Raw genomic sequence first — 17,239 nt, forward strand, 5'->3', positions numbered from 1 at the left:
TTCGTAGTGACAGGACAAGAAGAGAGGGACACAAGCTGCTCCAAGGAAAACTCTAACTGTTTGCAAGAAAAAATTATTGATTCTGAGTAACACATTGGAGAAGGTTGCCTAGAAAAGGGACAGAATCTGTTACTGGAAATATGGAAGTCTCAACTTGACAGGACCCTGGATAACTTCTGGTAAAGACCCTGATTTCAACACCAGTTTGGACCTTATGATCTGACTTTTCTAGTACTCCATCTAGAAAATTGCCTGCACCATGTAAATTTTGACCTGGGAAGTGAGCTTTATGTGATCTTTTCAAAAGCACCTAAAGGCAGAATTTGTACCCAAGAAAGATGTATTATAGGTCTGAAATGTTTTGATTGCACAACTTCCCTCTCCATAGGACAGCTCATAGATGGAGTGATTATATGGCCTGGAAAGACTCAATTATATACGAGATCTCTCATGCCTTTCAACACCTCTGAGTTCCATGACAGTCATAAGTCATTAATCCTTTTATTGGTGTAGATAGCACAGTATGAGTTCTACTGAAGAAATAACAAAGAAACAAGCCAAGGCACCACACATTAAGTACAATTTTAGTATCATCCGCTACGTCTTTCCAATATCTTTGAAAATAAATTAATTTGTTCAATATTCATTGTGACTATGCCAGGATATGTGCCATTTTTATGGAAGGAGCCCCTGGTCCTGTATTCCCAAGCAATAAAATCCTGTCAGCACAACTAATGGATGTCAGATGAATAAGCTTAAAAGAGCAAACAAGGGCACTGTCAAAACCATGTCATCAACCTACAGGACTATTTGTAGTGATATTATACACTCCACTGCCTCCAGTCACAGCCCAGGATAATGAAAATCCATGTTCAGATCTTGCAAAAATTGACACAGCCTGGCTAATAACCCAACAGAATTCAGAAACCGTACTGGATATTGAAAAGGCAGCTTTTTTTTTTTTTTTTTTGTGCTTTGCTTTTGATGGAGATTAAACAAATTGAAGAGGCGAGGTTATCAGGTCATTATTTGTACATTACAGCTGTTCAGTCAGAGTTGGACAGACACTGCTTTCATGGCTTGTTGTCAGATTAAGAGGCAGAATAAGTCTCTAGTAGTCATAAAGGGGGGAGAGGGGAGAAGATTGTGATTAAGAAAAAACCAAAGGCTGATAGAGTAACTGAATAGAAATAGTTATCCTTTACACAAGTCACAGACACCACCTAAAAATCCTCAAGGAAGGAAACTGGATGAGAACGTTACAGATTTGAAGTGGGAATCAGAACAGTGGCTGTCACTGTTCTACCTCAGAAATCTGGACTGAATCTTCCACCAGGGGAAAAACAAGCAGAGCACAATGAAAGGTGAGATACTGAAGCCTTCAGATTAATAATGCAATTTTTTCTGTTTGCAAAGCATTTCCTTGCCAAGCAAGAGTTTATTTTACCTCTACATTGGAAGCTGTGTTTCTGAAGCCAACTGTTGCAGAACAGTGTAATGAACTGAAAGTATTGTTTACCTTGTATGCAGGAGTGCTGGATTCTTTCAAGTGAATTCTATGATGCAGAATTCAGTATTGCAGAAGATTATGTATAATTTGAATATATGTATATTTCATTTCTGAGTGAAAATTAATGAGTAATTTGTTCTTTAAACCATCTCAAAATACAACACTCATTTATATAGTTACCATATCTCTTACTATAATCATACATTATTTCATCCATATGGTATTCCCTGTTAGTAGTTCACATTTGGTCTTTGTAAGTCAATAAACAGCACTTTATTTTCAAAAGGTTTCAAGTAGCAACTAACTAAAATGTTTTCATTTTGAAACAGTAAATAGTAAAAATTATTTGAAGCACCTCAAAAACAAGGTTAGAAAAGGATTCATCATTCTGACTTTCTTTAGTCAAAGAAAATCTAATCATTCTATGAGAAATATGCATACAAGCATAGCTTTAAGTACCTTGTTTTCAAAGTTAAGATCATTAGCAAGATATAAAAGATAATTTTTTTTAAAACCACCTGTATATCAGGAAGCAGAAGATAATTATAAATACTAAATATTACTAAGTAGTCCTCTCAATTAATTTATATTTTCTGAAGCTTATTGAAAAATGTCTGGTGACTGTGTGGAAACCTGGTTCTATGGAAGTACAGCTGACATTCAGAGAAGGGAAATATAGCAAAAAAAAAAAAATAAACAGATACTTTAAAGAAGAAACTTACAGACTCTGAATTGCTGAAAAAGTAATGCTAATACTTTTTATAACTATGTCTTTGAAGCTTGTAATTCTTTTAATGGTACATTGACTCAATTCTTCCAGGCAGTGATATTAGAAAAACCAAGTTCTGCTTATAGTTCTTCTGGCACAAGATGTCTTAAAGTTCTTACTAGCACAGAAAGACAGACATTTCAATTTAATAATTTTAAAAGAAACTGTTACCTTCCCTTCAAACATCACTGCTCTGCTGATGGCAAATCGTCTTGAAAACCATTTGTACTTAAGAAAAAAACATGGGAAGTATTTCATTTTAAGATCATGGTAGCATTATCTTCATTCTGCATTATACAATTACTTCAACACTATCTGTAATTTACTTATGTGTTATAAAAGAAATGCATTCTGTAGTGTCTACATTATTGTTTATTGTAGAACTGTATACCTTCTGGCTATGGTTATGGCCTGTGTATTGTCTAAAGACAAGCATTTTAAACTCATTTTAAATCATCTTTCACTTGTGATGCAGGTAGCTGGTTTTTGGTTTGGAGTGTCACCTTGTTGGCACACACAGGTCACAGCTGCCCTGAGAAATGCCTCTGCTACACAGCCTCAAAGACTGCAGACTGCAAGAACAGAGGATTTACTGAAATTCCTGCCCCTTTACCTCCTGAAATCCAGATCCTACAGCTGCAGAACAACCGTATCTGGAGAATCAACCAAAATGCATTCACTGCAACGCCATTACTCAAAATCTTAGACTTGTCTAATAATTCTCTCTCAAGTGTGGCACCTGGTGCTTTCCAAAAACTGAGGTATCTACAGGTTTTAAACCTAACCAGAAATTTGATTCATTATATAGAAAACAAGACTTTCAGTTTCCTCCCACACCTAAAAGAACTGGACTTGTCATCCAACAGCATTATTCGATTGCCTGAGACATTTGGAAACAGCACAGGGAATATAACATTGCTCTCTGTGAAGCATAACAAACTGCAGAAAATGGAAAGAATTCTGCTGGAGTCACTTCCAAACCTGAAAGTGGTTCTCTTCAAAGATAATCCCTGGCAATGCAATTGTAATATCTTTGGCATGAAACTGTGGTTGGAGAGTTTTCTATACAGAGGTAAGGAATTTTTCTCATTACATATAGTGTACATAAGAACATTTAACTAGCATCTAACTGATCTTCACTTCTAGGGTTTAAAATTTACCCCACACTGTAGTTCACTTCCTCAAATAAACACACAAAACTATATTCTTATGCATAGGTCAGAATGTAACTGCTTTTGTAAACACAGGCGGGCAAACTAGGATCAGCGAGGGACTTTGTATTAGTGCCCAGACAAAGCACAAGGGTCGCACACAACCACAGAGCAGGTAACAGGTGTGTTCTGTACTGTATCAGTTCAGATATAGACAATTCTAAATATAAAATAAGTATACTTGTGCATGTACACTTGTTTTAATTCTACCAATATATTTTTGCTGAAAACCAACCTACTGTTTTAAAGCTTTTACCTGTTGCATGATGGCAAGCATCAAGACAGATATAGTACTGAGCAAACTTTAGAGAAGCCAGGATTCTACTTTTTCTATCAACTATGACTTAGTAGTGCTTTAATATTTTATGAATATCTAGTATCACTTCCTAATACATTGTTAACCAGAAAAGGAACTCAATTCATTAGCAATTTCCTGACAGGAATGTGTCATGGCATCACACAGGGAAAAGTGACATTTATAAATAGTAGTGGCAGTATTTTGGTCACATCTTTTTTAAAATATATTCATGAGTTATGCTGTGAAAAAGATAGCGTGATTTATTTCTAGAGGAATTAAGTGTAAGAAGAAATTAATTTATTTCTCCCAGGAGGTATGTTCAGACTGAGAATTTGGAACAGCAGGGCAATTTTCTTTTTTCTAAATCAGGCTTTGATGCTTGCATGTGACCAAAGTAGAGATAGGCTGTCTCTGTACCAAAGTGGTGTGGAGCCTGTTGCAGCACAGGAGATGTGGAGATGGCCCCTGTGGCCTGAGACTGATGGAATGCTTTTTGCAGGGATCAGAGCTCTGCAGGCCAGATGGAAAGCCATACTGGCCATGCAGGGACACAATTACCACTGCACAGTGGTGTTCAGCTGAGGTAAATTTCAGAAAAGACAAAAGGCTAAATTCCTGTCAGCAATAAAATCTTCATATCTTGAATAGGTAAAATATTACTTTATCGCAGGGCTTTAGCCTATTATGCTGGAAATTCAGCAGGGGTTGACTTCTCTGTGCAGAAGAATGAAATAATCCAAGATAAGCATACCAGATCATCTTAATTACTCCGCCAGCAGCATAAATATGATCATTTATTTCAAAAAACAATGTTGTCTATAAGTTCAGTGAAGTTCTTCCATCTTTCTGAACACTGCATATATTAATTAAATGAAGTGACATGGAACTTACAAATTCATTTTAGCAGCAAGCTTAAAGGAAGCCCAAGTGTTATGTTCTCTTCTGTGTTTGTATTTCTCTAAAATTACTTGTCTGAATCACATGAAGAAAAATTAGTTACATTACACAATAATGTTTCCCACTACTTATACAACACGCATGGGATGAAACTTCACAGTGGCTCTGCAGATATTTCTTGTATGTCATAACAAAGAAATATAAGTCCAGAATATTTGAGTAATTTTAGCTGAATCCATCCTGGGCAATTGACATTTCATGCATAGTCACAGGAAATTATAAAGAATGCTTCAGTTCAGGAGGAACACCAGGGTTCTATTCCAAGCACATGTATTTAGTTACTTAAAACCATGAAAGGATAAGAGTTGAAGTAATTGGAGGTTTTACCCATATCCATATTCAATCTAACACATTGAAGATGTCTGAAACCATGCTTTGGGTTTCGCCATTAAAGACCAAGAGACCTGCTATGCTCAAATCTGTCCTGGAATATCAACATTATTTGTGGAGTAGTATCCAGATTTCAGTTTGGCTCCATCTGTATTCACTACTTTCTCAAAATCTTTTCAGGATGAAAATTTCTGTGCTTGGCTTTAGCTGAAAGTGAATTATTTTGGATAGAGAAAAAAAAAAATCTGTTGATTTGATTAGTTAATTTTTAAAAATATGTCAATATTGATATTGGCCTTGTGGACTCCTTGACACACCACATCCCTAAAGCCCCATGCACTGACTGGGCTACATTTGGTGTATTCTCCTCTACACACTGAAGAAAAACCACATGATTTACCAGGACTGTGGATTCCTATTTCTCTCCCCATTGTACTAAATACCTCCTTGGAGAAGCTGGCTCTAAGCAATCATGAAATTTTTCATTTGAGCAGGGTAATAGATTGATTAAACTCAACGCCTTTATACCTGTGTGTATTTTCTTACCATAAGTCTCGCTTCAAAAAATCGCTCATGGGTACATACAACTTGTCAACTTTCTCTTTGCCCTGTTACAGTGAGCATAAGATGTCAGAGCAGTGATGATTTCATGAGATATTTCAATCAAATGGGAAATCTGTTTCTAAATATGCTGTTTCCATTTCTCGCCATAAAAACTAGCAGTGGTCAGAAGTTATTTAAACTTGCAGTTAACAATACCTCTTTGTTTATCTATAGCAGTTCTTATTTTTCCACCACCTATGTTTTTTTACACTTAATCCATAAAAACACAGGTAACTAAAGCAAGGGGCATCATAATAATTGGGAAGCTGGACAGGACAAATGTAGATCTGAACCAATGTGGTTAATCATACCTTCTCCCCTTATTGTTTACAAGATGGCAGTTTATATACACTTCAATATAGTTTACAGTTGTGAGCACACTCTCATTGGCAAGCAAACATTGTTTTTGTCTTAAGGTGGCTAGAGTTTCACACTGCAGATCTATACTAATTCACACCCAGAAATCCCAGCTCTATGCTGACACTTTAACATAATTTCTAACTGCACCACAGACTAATTTCTAACTGCATCATAGGCTTCAAAGGCCTCACCGAGACCCATATCTGAGGCTGGGCTGGGGTAGCTCAATCTTAACTCCAAATATAAATTGTGTCCTCTCTCTCTCAGAAATTCTGCTACAGGTAACCTAATTCCTGATGAACTGCTTCTTGAAAATGCTCTCTTACGTGAGTTTTGCAGTGTAATAATCTCACTTGTATGGTCGCACGATGACCTAATTGAACAAAAACCTGTAAGACATCTTTAAAAGTATGAAGTTGAAACCGATGATGACTTTACCTCAGGTTTATGTTAATTTTACATTAAGGTGATGGATCGAGACCACTGTTTTGATTTTCCAGGAGGAATCAGCGATGGCATTATCTGCTCAGCGCCAGGCATTCGGAAGGGGAAGGATCTCCTCAGAGTTCCCTACGAGCTCTTTGGGGCCTGTCCCTTGAGGGCGGCTCTCGCGCGGCCGGCCAGCAGCCACCAGCACGGCTTCGAGCAGCGGAGCTCGCCCAGGCACGGCCACCACGGCGAGCCGGGTGACGGCGGCCGCGGCGGCTGCGAGCCCAAGGCCCGGCCCAGGCCCGCCAGCCTGCGGCACGCCATCGCCACCGTGGTCATCACCGGCGTGGTGTGCGGCGTGGTGTGCCTGATGATGCTGGCAGCTGCCGTCTACGGCTGCGCCTACGCCGCCATCACCGCCAAGTACCACCGGGAGCACCTGGCCCCCGTCGGGCAGCACGGGACTCATGAGAAAGAGCCATTTGAGGGCTCCATGGCTTGACTTGCTTCTGTCTTTGGCTTCTTGAAAATAAAGCCCTCACTTCAGCTGGAAAGCCTGGAATTTCAACAGCATTGTTTTGATAGAAATTACTGGGGTTGTTTTCTTTCTTTTTTCTTTTTCATGCTCTTTAAAAATCTAAATATATATATTGTTTGGAATATTCACTAAGATTTGGTATAGAACAACAGAAGTTTGTTTATTTTGTGTATGTATATTCCAAAGCCACTACTTAGGGCTGAGTGTTTGAGATCATGAAATCTTCCTGTAGTGAGTTATTTCACCATCCTTTACTAACTCTTGATGCAGTATTATACCAAAACATGACCTATGGTACACATACAGTCAGTGGCTGACAGGAGTGATGCTCTGCAAAGAAAAACAAAGAATTGCCATCTAACTTAGTTTAATTAGTTACATTTGTACTATTTTAGAGAGTACAAATTACTATTCAATACAAGATGTATACAATTGACAAGCAGTTTTCAAAACAGCTACTCTGCACTGCCACTGATAATATAAATGTGTCAAAAGCATTTCCAAAAATGTGTTTTTAACTTTCCAGTCTGCCCCAGAAAGCAGTAATTAAACATTATATCTATTTCCTAACTTAGTAGGAAGCACCTTCTTAACTATTCCATACAATTTTTCAACTACTTAGTAGGGAGGAAAGAAGAGAGCAGAGAAAATGCTGAAGGAAGAAATGCTACAGTGCTTTGGATACAAGTCCCAAAAGGAGTACACAGAGCATACCTGAAGACACAGCCTGATACCCTGCTGGATTACAAGCTTGCTACAGAGTTTTCTGAAGCCATTTATTCCCAAATCCTCACTCAAGTGCTCCATTTTGCAAATGACATGCTGCAGATGCAGCTTCCACCATCCTCCTTCAGCAGGAGGATGTAGCTGCATGTTTACACATCATCCCTCTCAGAGGAAACATTCAGCTAGATTCACCCAAGGCTCCATCCTTACTCTCTGCAGAGCTCTTTCACCATCAGAGGAAATCCGAGTCAAAATTATTTGAATATCATAAGTTCAGAATTCCACAAATATTTCAAGTGTGAAGAAGTAGTTATTTTAGTGGTTCTTAGAAATTATTTGAAGGCAACAGAGATCAGGAACTCCATTCACCTTTTCCAAGACTTGATAAAATACATTTTAGGCTATTTGTGACAGACATCTCATGCATCCCCCAACTGTCCGCAGTGACAGGGATAAAGAGCTGTCCAGGCAGCCAATGCAGAAATCAGCAATGTTTGTAGTATGGAGGAAAAAGGCCATGGAACAACCTGCAGCAAGGGCAAGGGGGAGCTGTGTTCTGGCACTTGGAGATCTGCACTCTCCTTCCAACAGGCAGATTCTGGGATCAAGCTCTGTACCTGCTCCAGTAAAAGCCTCAACTGAGTAATGGGCTCTATGGCAGGAGTCATGGAACCCTTGCTCTTATCTACTTTGTAATAATTGCAACCTAAATTTTAAAGCCTATTCCTGCATCTGCAGTTACTTTCCTGTCCAGAGAATATTAAGCATCTCTGTCTTAATCTAAATCTAGCAGATATTGAAAACAATCAATTACTGTCTATTCTTTTCTTTCTTTTTTTTTTTTTAACTGCTAAATACATAATATCATTATTAGATGTTCATTATTCTCTGTCCTGAACTAAATAAACCAAGCTGTTTCAAATTTTTCCTGCAGGACCACATTTTCCAATTTTTTTTTTCCCTCCTGCATTTCCTGGGGCCTTTTCAGTTCTTTTACATTTTGTTTAAAATGTGGTACCCTAGACCGAGAACATTACTTCAGCTGAGACATCATCAGAGCAACATTTTTAGAATATTTATATTTTTTACATATGTAGAGTATTTGTATTCAGGCTCTTTAATCTGATCTCTTGATGTTTACTTTTTTTATTCTTGTAAATATTTGGTAAAGCTTTACGAATAATCTAATCTACTTTCAGAACTAAGCCATTTAAATATGTAAATCTACATTTTTTTTCTCTTTTATCCATTTACTGCCACAGTATTTTGCAAAGCAGAACACAGTTCTTCAGATACAGAAGACAGAAATAAGACAGGATTGGATCTTCTTGCCCACTGGCCCAAAAATGAGTTTGGGGCCATGCCAAATCACTGCAGCAACAACCTAAAATGAGCACAATTGTACTCAAAGTGTAGATCCTGAGATGAAAGCTAATAAACTTCCAACCTCCAGAGAGATTTCACCCTCAGTGTTTCTAACAGGCTCAGGCACAGCAGAACAGCTTCCATCACAAATGACTTCACACTTCTGATATTTTCAAGCAAAAGAAAAACAATAATTGACTTGATATTTCCTAGTCAGGAATAACCCAGAACATCTTCCTAGTCCTTAAAAAAACAGACCTAGCACCAAAAACCTTTCACCCTTTCCTCATTGTATCACCATTCACATATTTTTAAAAAAGAAGAAGAAGGAAAAAAGAAAATGAGGGAGAGTCAATGAAAGGCACAACAACATTTAAAGAAACTCATTTTGAGTCACACTGAAGATACTTTGGGGATTTTCATGCACACACAAGGCTGTAAATTGATAGGGAGTTCTGCCAGAAAGCAAAGTATTAAGTATTTCCATTAGTTCCCTCTGCTGTGGGACCAGAGTGAGCCAATCCATGCAAAATCTGATGCTACACTTTCTAAAATGCTGTTTCCCAAAGGAAAAACAAACAAACAAACAAACCATCTCCCAACAAAAACAAAGAAACAAAAAGGAAAAAAATCACAGGGAAATTTTTCACTTTATAAGTCTGTATATCATAGTTACCATGGTAAAATTGTTTGTAATTAACAAATCCAGCCACTTCTAATGATAAAGTAATAGCAGACAATGAACAGAGAGAAATATTAATTCAATTATTTAATAAAGGTAAAATATTTATTTTGTCAGTAAAGGAAACAGAATTTTCATCTATTGATAAACAGAGATAAAAGCCACAATTTGTTTTCTATAAAAATTATTGACTACAACTAGTGGAAAACTGAATATAGGGAATCCCCACGGAACTGCCCTTAATTTATAAAGCTTAGAAATGGACATCTGTCACTGAAATTATTTGTCTGCACAGATTTAATTTTCAGATAAAGGATTCTGAGAAAGCTTTGTTGTCCCTCCAGCAATCTCATGAGAGTATTATAGTAAGCACAGTATTTTTTTCTAATCTCTGTGAAAAACACTCTTCCCCATCAAAGTCAATAAAATATCAGGACATGCTACTCTGGAAGACATTTGCAAAGGCAGGGAAAGAACACATATTGTTGTATTCCTGCCTTTCATATAAAGGCTCATTATACTGCTCTGTTTACAAAAAAATGTTCTAAAATTTAATTATAGATCAAAAATGTAATACTATAATACATCCATGTTCTTTACAGAAAATTACCAATAGCATCTATATTGAAAGACACAAAGTTTAAACTGAAACATAATTGCTTGCCATTTTTGTCTTTCCATTGAGAGTTTGAAAAACATCAATCAAAATTCAGCTTCATTATTCTCTAGTAGTACAATGTCTAAACAAAACCTGGATCTCTCTTCTTGAATATCAAAGTAGCACATTTAGTGACACTACACATAGCTTTTCTCTCACTAACAATTAGCAAGAAAATAACAACCATTACAATAATCTAACTTTGCTGCCCAGGAGACAAGGACACACAGGCTTTAGTCAAGCATCCAAAAAGAATGCCTACTTTTACAACTTGGATCTTTTAATTTGGCCAAAAGCGGCATAGTAACCACAATCTTCAGATTTTTGGTATGTCCTGAGTTTGTATTACCTGAAATGTGGCTGCATGTTTTCATGGGGAAAATGGGCAGCAACAGCAGCCACAGCAAACCACAACAGGAGAAAAGGTGTAGGAATCAGAAGCCCACAATAAACAAACCAAAAATACAAACGTGTCACTTCTCTCCAGTGGAAGCTGTGGTTGCTGTCTCGTACTGATTGCAGAGGAATCCCTCTGTATTTTAGGGCTATGGACACAACACGCTCAACTTTTTTGCAAAGGCTGTAATTTTCTTTTCAAGATAAAACACATGAGAAAACACTGTTAATGTTTGGTAATATAGTCCACTGAAGGAAAAATAAATTAATCAGTTCTCAATACTCAAAATGATAGCAATGCAATCATATTTATGATTGCAGCTTCAACCTTGCTCAGCCTTATTTGAAGTTATCCAAAGGACCCAACAGCTCATCTGCTGCCTTGCTCTGCTTGGTCTGCAGTCAGGGATTTATTTTGCTGGCAGCAAAATTCTTTAGCAAAATGCCCTTAGAATCAGATTGCTGTTAGACCACAAGGATCTTCCTCTTCCACAAATAATGTAGAACTGAAACTCAACTGACTGACCACCAAATCCCAACAGCAAAGCAGGGGTGCAGAAGCAAAGAGCAGATGCTCTATGCCATTTACTATACATATTAATTGGGATGCATCTGTCAAAGTCTTGGATTCTCTAAGAACAAGTGGTGAGGAAAGCCCAAGAATTAGATAAATAGAGGTTGAATTTTCAAGTTAAACCAGCAGAGAACTACCTCAAAAAAGCAGAAACACTACAAAACTACAAAACTACTCCACAGACTGATTCTGTATGGTGAAATGAACTGAGAATAGATGCAAATGAATGTAAATGTCTGAATTGTGAATATGTCACTGACTTCAGCTTCTCTGTTCAGCCAAGGGAAAGGGACAGGACTTCACCACATGCTCCAAAGCTCATCACTCCTCCAAACCATCTTTCCCAAGCAATGGCCACCAACATGTGAGTTGCTTAATGTTAGGCTGTACAAATCTCAGTTTTTCTAAAGCTGGAAACATTAGTCTGTATACCAACATTAGATTTATGAATACAAAAACAATATTGAAAATGAACAAGAAACTCTGGAAAAACATGAAGTCATAGTTTTTACCAAAACATGAAAAACATTCTGAGGGATTTGCTAAGTGCTACTGCTGAATATAATATTCTGTGGCTTATAATGGGGAGTAAAAGTTAGGTAAATCACTCTCCTGCCTGACAAGAAAAGCATCTATTTTAGAATGCCTCAAAAATTTGGTTGGTGTATCATTATGATGACATATTCATTTTCCCCTAGGCCTCCATATTAAAATGCAATTTTATAGATGGTATCATAAATTTTAGGGACTGTATATGGGATTGACATTTGCCTGAATGTTCTTAAAAATTATATGAAAGCAATACATGTGAAAAGAGATAGGAAAAAGACATCCAAGAAGAACAGAGCAGATGTATTTGCTCTATGTACTACTGTACCATCAGCAGATTGCAGTATTTATGGAACTTTAATAGTATCTGTCACTTCTAGAAATATCAATAGCTGAAATTACTTTTGATTAAGACTTGAGAGTCGCTTAGTTAAGAGATGTGCATGTAAGCCCAGTTTAAATTCATTTAAAAAAAACCATGGATGAAGTGTTGAGGTCTCATAGATCAAAATATTAGCACACTAAAAAAAAAGGGGGGAAAAGGGGGTGAAAAACAGAGGTTTTGAGCCATAAAGGTACATGTTTTCAGAAATAAGGTGCACATTTCCCCCCATGCATTTTTAAAAGAATCTTCCATACTTAAAGCCTAGATCAGCAGAAGTCTCAGTTACTGAAAATCTGGTATGTTCACAAATTTTCCTTTTAAATTGCTGCCCTGTAGATTCTGATCTAAACAGGAAGAATGAATACCTGAACTGTAACCAGCCCCAGTATGACTGATTTGTATTTTTAAAGTTACATGAGATTTTTGATCTCTCCTAATATCAAGGCACAGTTTGACTATCTTAAACAGCAGGATCATCAGGGTCACTTTCCTCTGGTGAGAATAGAAGCATTCAAAATTGTGTGCCATTTCTAACAAATCAGTGATTAAATTAAGTCCTTACTATTTCTTAGCTTAACTTATGGATATGAAACTAGGAGGAGATGCTAAATCTTCAAGCTGATTCATTTAAAATACCTGAGGCCTTTTAACATTTTGACTCGGAATATTTGACATGGAATAACTGAATTTATTGCTATATTAAAGTTGGGTTTTAAAGTTATGTAAAAGGGAGAACAAAGAAAGTGATGGATGAGGTCACTTGCAAAAAAATCTTTCTCTAACCAGGGTTTGGAGAAAAAATCCTTGAATTTGAATATGGGCTGGTTATAAAAATAAAGGATCAAGTTTGAAAATTAAAATACTGGAAAAGTTAAATACTGGATCATGGCATTACTTGGAACAATTTCTTTGGGAAAATAAAACATAGTATTCTTGTTTGCATAAAGAGTATTTTTGGTAAGAGCATTTAAAATCCCACTGTCAGTGAACAGAAAAGGACTGACTGCTTTTCTTTGCTTCAGTTTCAGTATATCTCATATATCTGATACAAAGAATCGCTTATCATATATTAAACATCATTAGCACAATTTTTCTTTTTATTCAGGTTCATAAAGGGTAGAGTCAGAGCTATGGCAATGCTTAAATGCACATCCCAGGCAATCACCCTTCTTTGAAAGAAAATGACTGTAAACATGCCTTCATCCCTCCAGAACTAGAATACTTTCATTTCTCAATAATTTAGCTACAGTGAGCTTCTCTTACTATAGTGTTTTAGTTAAGCTGACATAAAGAGCATTGAGGACTTGCTAATTTTCAGAAACTGTAGTATTGATGTAATGGTAAAGCTTCTCATCTTTTTAAAACAAACAAATTCAGTTACTACTTGATTTGAATTGACAGGCCACAGAAGGGCATGTGTGAGGAGGGCTCATTTAGTGTTTTCTATTTTCCAATTTCAACTTTGATAAATAGGAAGTCCAACACAAAACTGACCATATTAAAAAAATATTAAAAAAATAAATAAAAATATTTTAAAAATATTTAAAAATTAAAACAATTTAATTTTTAGAAAATATTTTTTAAAATTTAAAAAAGGAGTATCTTTAGATACTCCTTCCTTGTATTTAGGTACCATACAAACAAAACTTTTATGCAATTCTGTATTTGCAACAATTGGTGGGAACAATAAAACTCCACCTGTATTTCTATCTATTTACATCTAATATGACACACCAAGAGAGGGCATGGCCTCTCCACTTGGGAAGCATTTAAGATCTCACTGGACACAGTTTCTGGGTAATCAGCTCGAGCTCAGATTCTCTTAAGATTTAGTCCACTAGGCTTGGACTAGATAATCTTAAGAGATCAATTCCAGCCTCTACAATTCATGTATTTTACAGGTCAGCACAAAATGAGGCAAAAAAAGATTCAGGAAAATTGTAATTTTCAGCTTTTCTAAGCAGCCTTGTATTTAAAAAAATGAACTATTGTTCCTCATCTCCTTCAATTCTACATTTTCAGTGACTGTGAGTCTAAGGACTTTGCCTGTGCATGGTGTAATCCTTCATTCTTCTGACTCAGATTCCAGAGCTTTTTACTAAATCTGCTATGGACTTTTCCAATGAGGCCTGAAATCCAGGTTCTGCTTGTTCAATGAAGAAATCTTAAGAGCAATTGACAATTTTCATCAGACATTTTCCTCAGCATTCTTTAGTATTTTTTTTTCTCTAAGAAGATTATGTCAGTTCTGTTGCCTTTAATTAAACATACCAAGGGGCTAATTTTCATGTTTTCTGTGAGCAGTGATGGCCTTTTTCAACAAGAAGGACTTTTAAGGGCCTATATTGTACTGCAGCTTTTGAACTGTCTCTACAGGAAATTGCATTTTTGAGGGTTCATATATTTTGTCAACCCTCTCAAAATCTCAAGAGAGAGCAATTTTTTTCAGTTTTTAGACCCTGATTCGCTCCATGATGACTTTTATTTTCTTGCTTCTTTCCCCATATCTTCTTCAGAACTTTCTAGGTGAGCAGTACCTTTAATAATTTTTGTAACTGAATGATACTGATGAAACCATAATCTCTTGCCAAAAAAATGGAAATAAACACATACATAGCACATAGAAATCCTATGCTGCATTTATCCAGCTGCCTCTATGTTTGCCACTTGAAAGTCAACATCCAACTCACCACGCAATCACAAATACAGACTGGAATGCTGAATTCTACCAACGTTTAACAGAAATGTACTGCCCTTCACATGAGCATCTTAAAACACAGTTCCATCTTGACTTGCCTCGATTTTAATAGCTACATCACTGTCTAAATTTCGCTATTCTATATTAGCTTCATCTTTGTCACCCAGAAGAACATTAATATTCCAAGAATCTCACTAAATTTCAAGACTGGGGTCTGGGGTCATTCTCCTATTTTTAGTTGTGGTTAAGAAGAAAAAAACCAATACACCATCTTTTTACTTTGTAACTGGGGTAGTTTGAAGATGTTCAGCATTTCAATGTAATCTTGATATAGAAGACATGGCCAAAGAAAACATTTAGCCAAAGAAATTTTGAATATAAATGTGTTCAAATCTAAAGAAGACCCTGTTTGCAGTACTACTGTCATTTCTCTCCTGCAACTAACCTGAACACAGCAGTAAATATGATGCTACTACTCTTATATTAAAGATTTACATACATACCTTCTATAGAAATTTGCATTCATTTAAGTAAAAAAAAATAAAATATAATCTTAATTGCAAGAAGCAGGAGAGGCTTTAGGAAAAAATTACATGGGCTTTGTGCCAAGAAGCAAAGACATTCTGACAGGGAGCTGGTATTAGCAGGTACAGATGGTGAAACAGCAGCAACATTCAATTCCTCTGTAGTAGCAGTTGGCAGACTCACTGATTTCAAGATTTTTTGCCTATTTTATACAGCTGAATCTTTGCTATTTGCATTAAGCTTTAGACTTTTATATGAAATCATTATAAGTGATGAGTTTCCAAATAAAAACCACAAAACCCCAACATCAACAACAACAAATCCCACTACAAACGAACAACAACAAAAAACCCCAATAACCCCAAAATAAAACAAAAAACCCAAAACCCAGTCTATGGATTTTGCAGTAAGAGTTGGTTTTGTTCTTTTTTTCCCCTCTCATGGGCAGGAATAACTCAGGTTTCCATTTTATAACAATGTTCTTGTTTCTTTCTGCCAGATTTAAACTCTTGTAGTGATGTGTAATAAACAACATTCTGGCACAGCTTAATTTTCAGTCAAATCCCTCTAGGGAACAGAGTGATTTAACATGAAATGTGTATCCCGTCCTGCTGCTTACTGTAATCTACTCAGACCAAATGGGGATAAGGAATACTTACTTTACACAAATTAAAATGAGCTGTTTTGGCCAAATTTGAACTCCAATGGAGATATTTAAAATCATTACCCATAATCTTACTTTAGTCTCCCAAGTCAAGCTAATAAAAACTTCAAACTTCTCCCATTTATCACTGCTCCAGTTTCTGCCTTCAAATCCATTTTGCTTAACACAGAATATTGTCAGCCTTATAATAAAACCTAAAAATTGAACTACATGCTGGGTACTTTCTTGAAAGTTTTCTGAGGGAAAGTAGAACTGACAATTCACATTCATGATCTGAAGGAGAACAAGAATACTGCATACACTTATTTGTCTCTGAGAGGATGTAGCTGGGTGAGAGATACTTCCATAGAAAAAGTTTGTGCAGACCCAAATTGACTTCCCCCCAAAAAGAAAATTACCTGAAAACTTGCAACCATACAAGAAAGGACAAACCATTCCAAAAAAAACTCTTAAAAATGCTTCCTATTATAAGCAAAATATCTAGCACACAGAACTAGAAATAAAAAAACACTGATATGCTTCAGAATGAAGGTACACTGCTCTTATCTTTCATGGCATTATGCTTTTACAGACACCATGGAAATCTTCTCGATGCTTTGACATTAAAAAGCTTTCAAAATTCTGTGTTTATTTCAGATAGAAAATATGGGCCCCAAGCAATTTTAAATGTTCAGTAATAAAGAGAATTATTGGGGGAATGGAAGCAACACCCGCTTTTCTCTTTTACATTTACTAAAAAAACCCCAAAGCTTGTTAATGGTGCATTAGAAGTAATAATGTTTGATACCTTCCCAAAGTCAAAACCAAATTGCAAATAATCAGGAGAAAAGAATAAATATCAGGATGTCTATTAACTCTACACATTTTGAAGATGATGGAAAACTTTATCATGAAATTTTTCTAACACCAAACAACTAAGCATTCTATAATTAACATGTCAACCTTCTTCATCGTACAGTAAAAACTCTCAGTTACATCTTCAGCACTTTGCAGGTATCTGCAGTGACATTAC

General features: G+C 36.3%; 2 protein-coding genes across 5 annotated transcripts in view; one reads left to right on the forward strand and one right to left on the reverse strand.

Annotated features, from left to right (window-relative positions):
• CACNA2D3 (calcium voltage-gated channel auxiliary subunit alpha2delta 3) overlaps positions 1 to 17,239 on the reverse strand; it is a 419,754-nt gene that overhangs the window by 60,876 nt on the left and 341,639 nt on the right. The window lies entirely within an intron of this gene.
• LRTM1 (leucine rich repeat transmembrane protein 1) lies at positions 1,709 to 7,858 on the forward strand. The gene is made up of 2 exons (XM_031505943.3): positions 1,709 to 3,351; positions 6,539 to 7,858. Exons 1-2 carry the CDS (start codon positions 3,228 to 3,230, stop codon positions 6,967 to 6,969), a joined length of 555 nt encoding a protein of 184 aa, XP_031361803.3. The 5' UTR covers positions 1,709 to 3,227; the 3' UTR covers positions 6,970 to 7,858.

The sequence above is a fragment of the Lonchura striata genome, chromosome 12, assembly GCF_050655825.1.
Source record: "Lonchura striata isolate lonStrDom1 chromosome 12, ASM5065582v1, whole genome shotgun sequence".
Lineage (NCBI taxonomy): Eukaryota > Metazoa > Chordata > Aves > Passeriformes > Estrildidae > Lonchura > Lonchura striata.

Bases quoted from the DNA above. Each gene is read 5' to 3' on its own strand.
- LRTM1 (XM_031505943.3), top strand. From the start codon at position 3,228: ATGGAAAGAATTCTGCTGGAGTCACTTCCAAACCTGAAAGTGGTTCTC. The intron at 3,352-6,538 runs GTAAGGAATTTT...TTGATTTTCCAG, and splicing joins GGAGAGTTTTCTATACAGAG to GAGGAATCAGCGATGGCATT.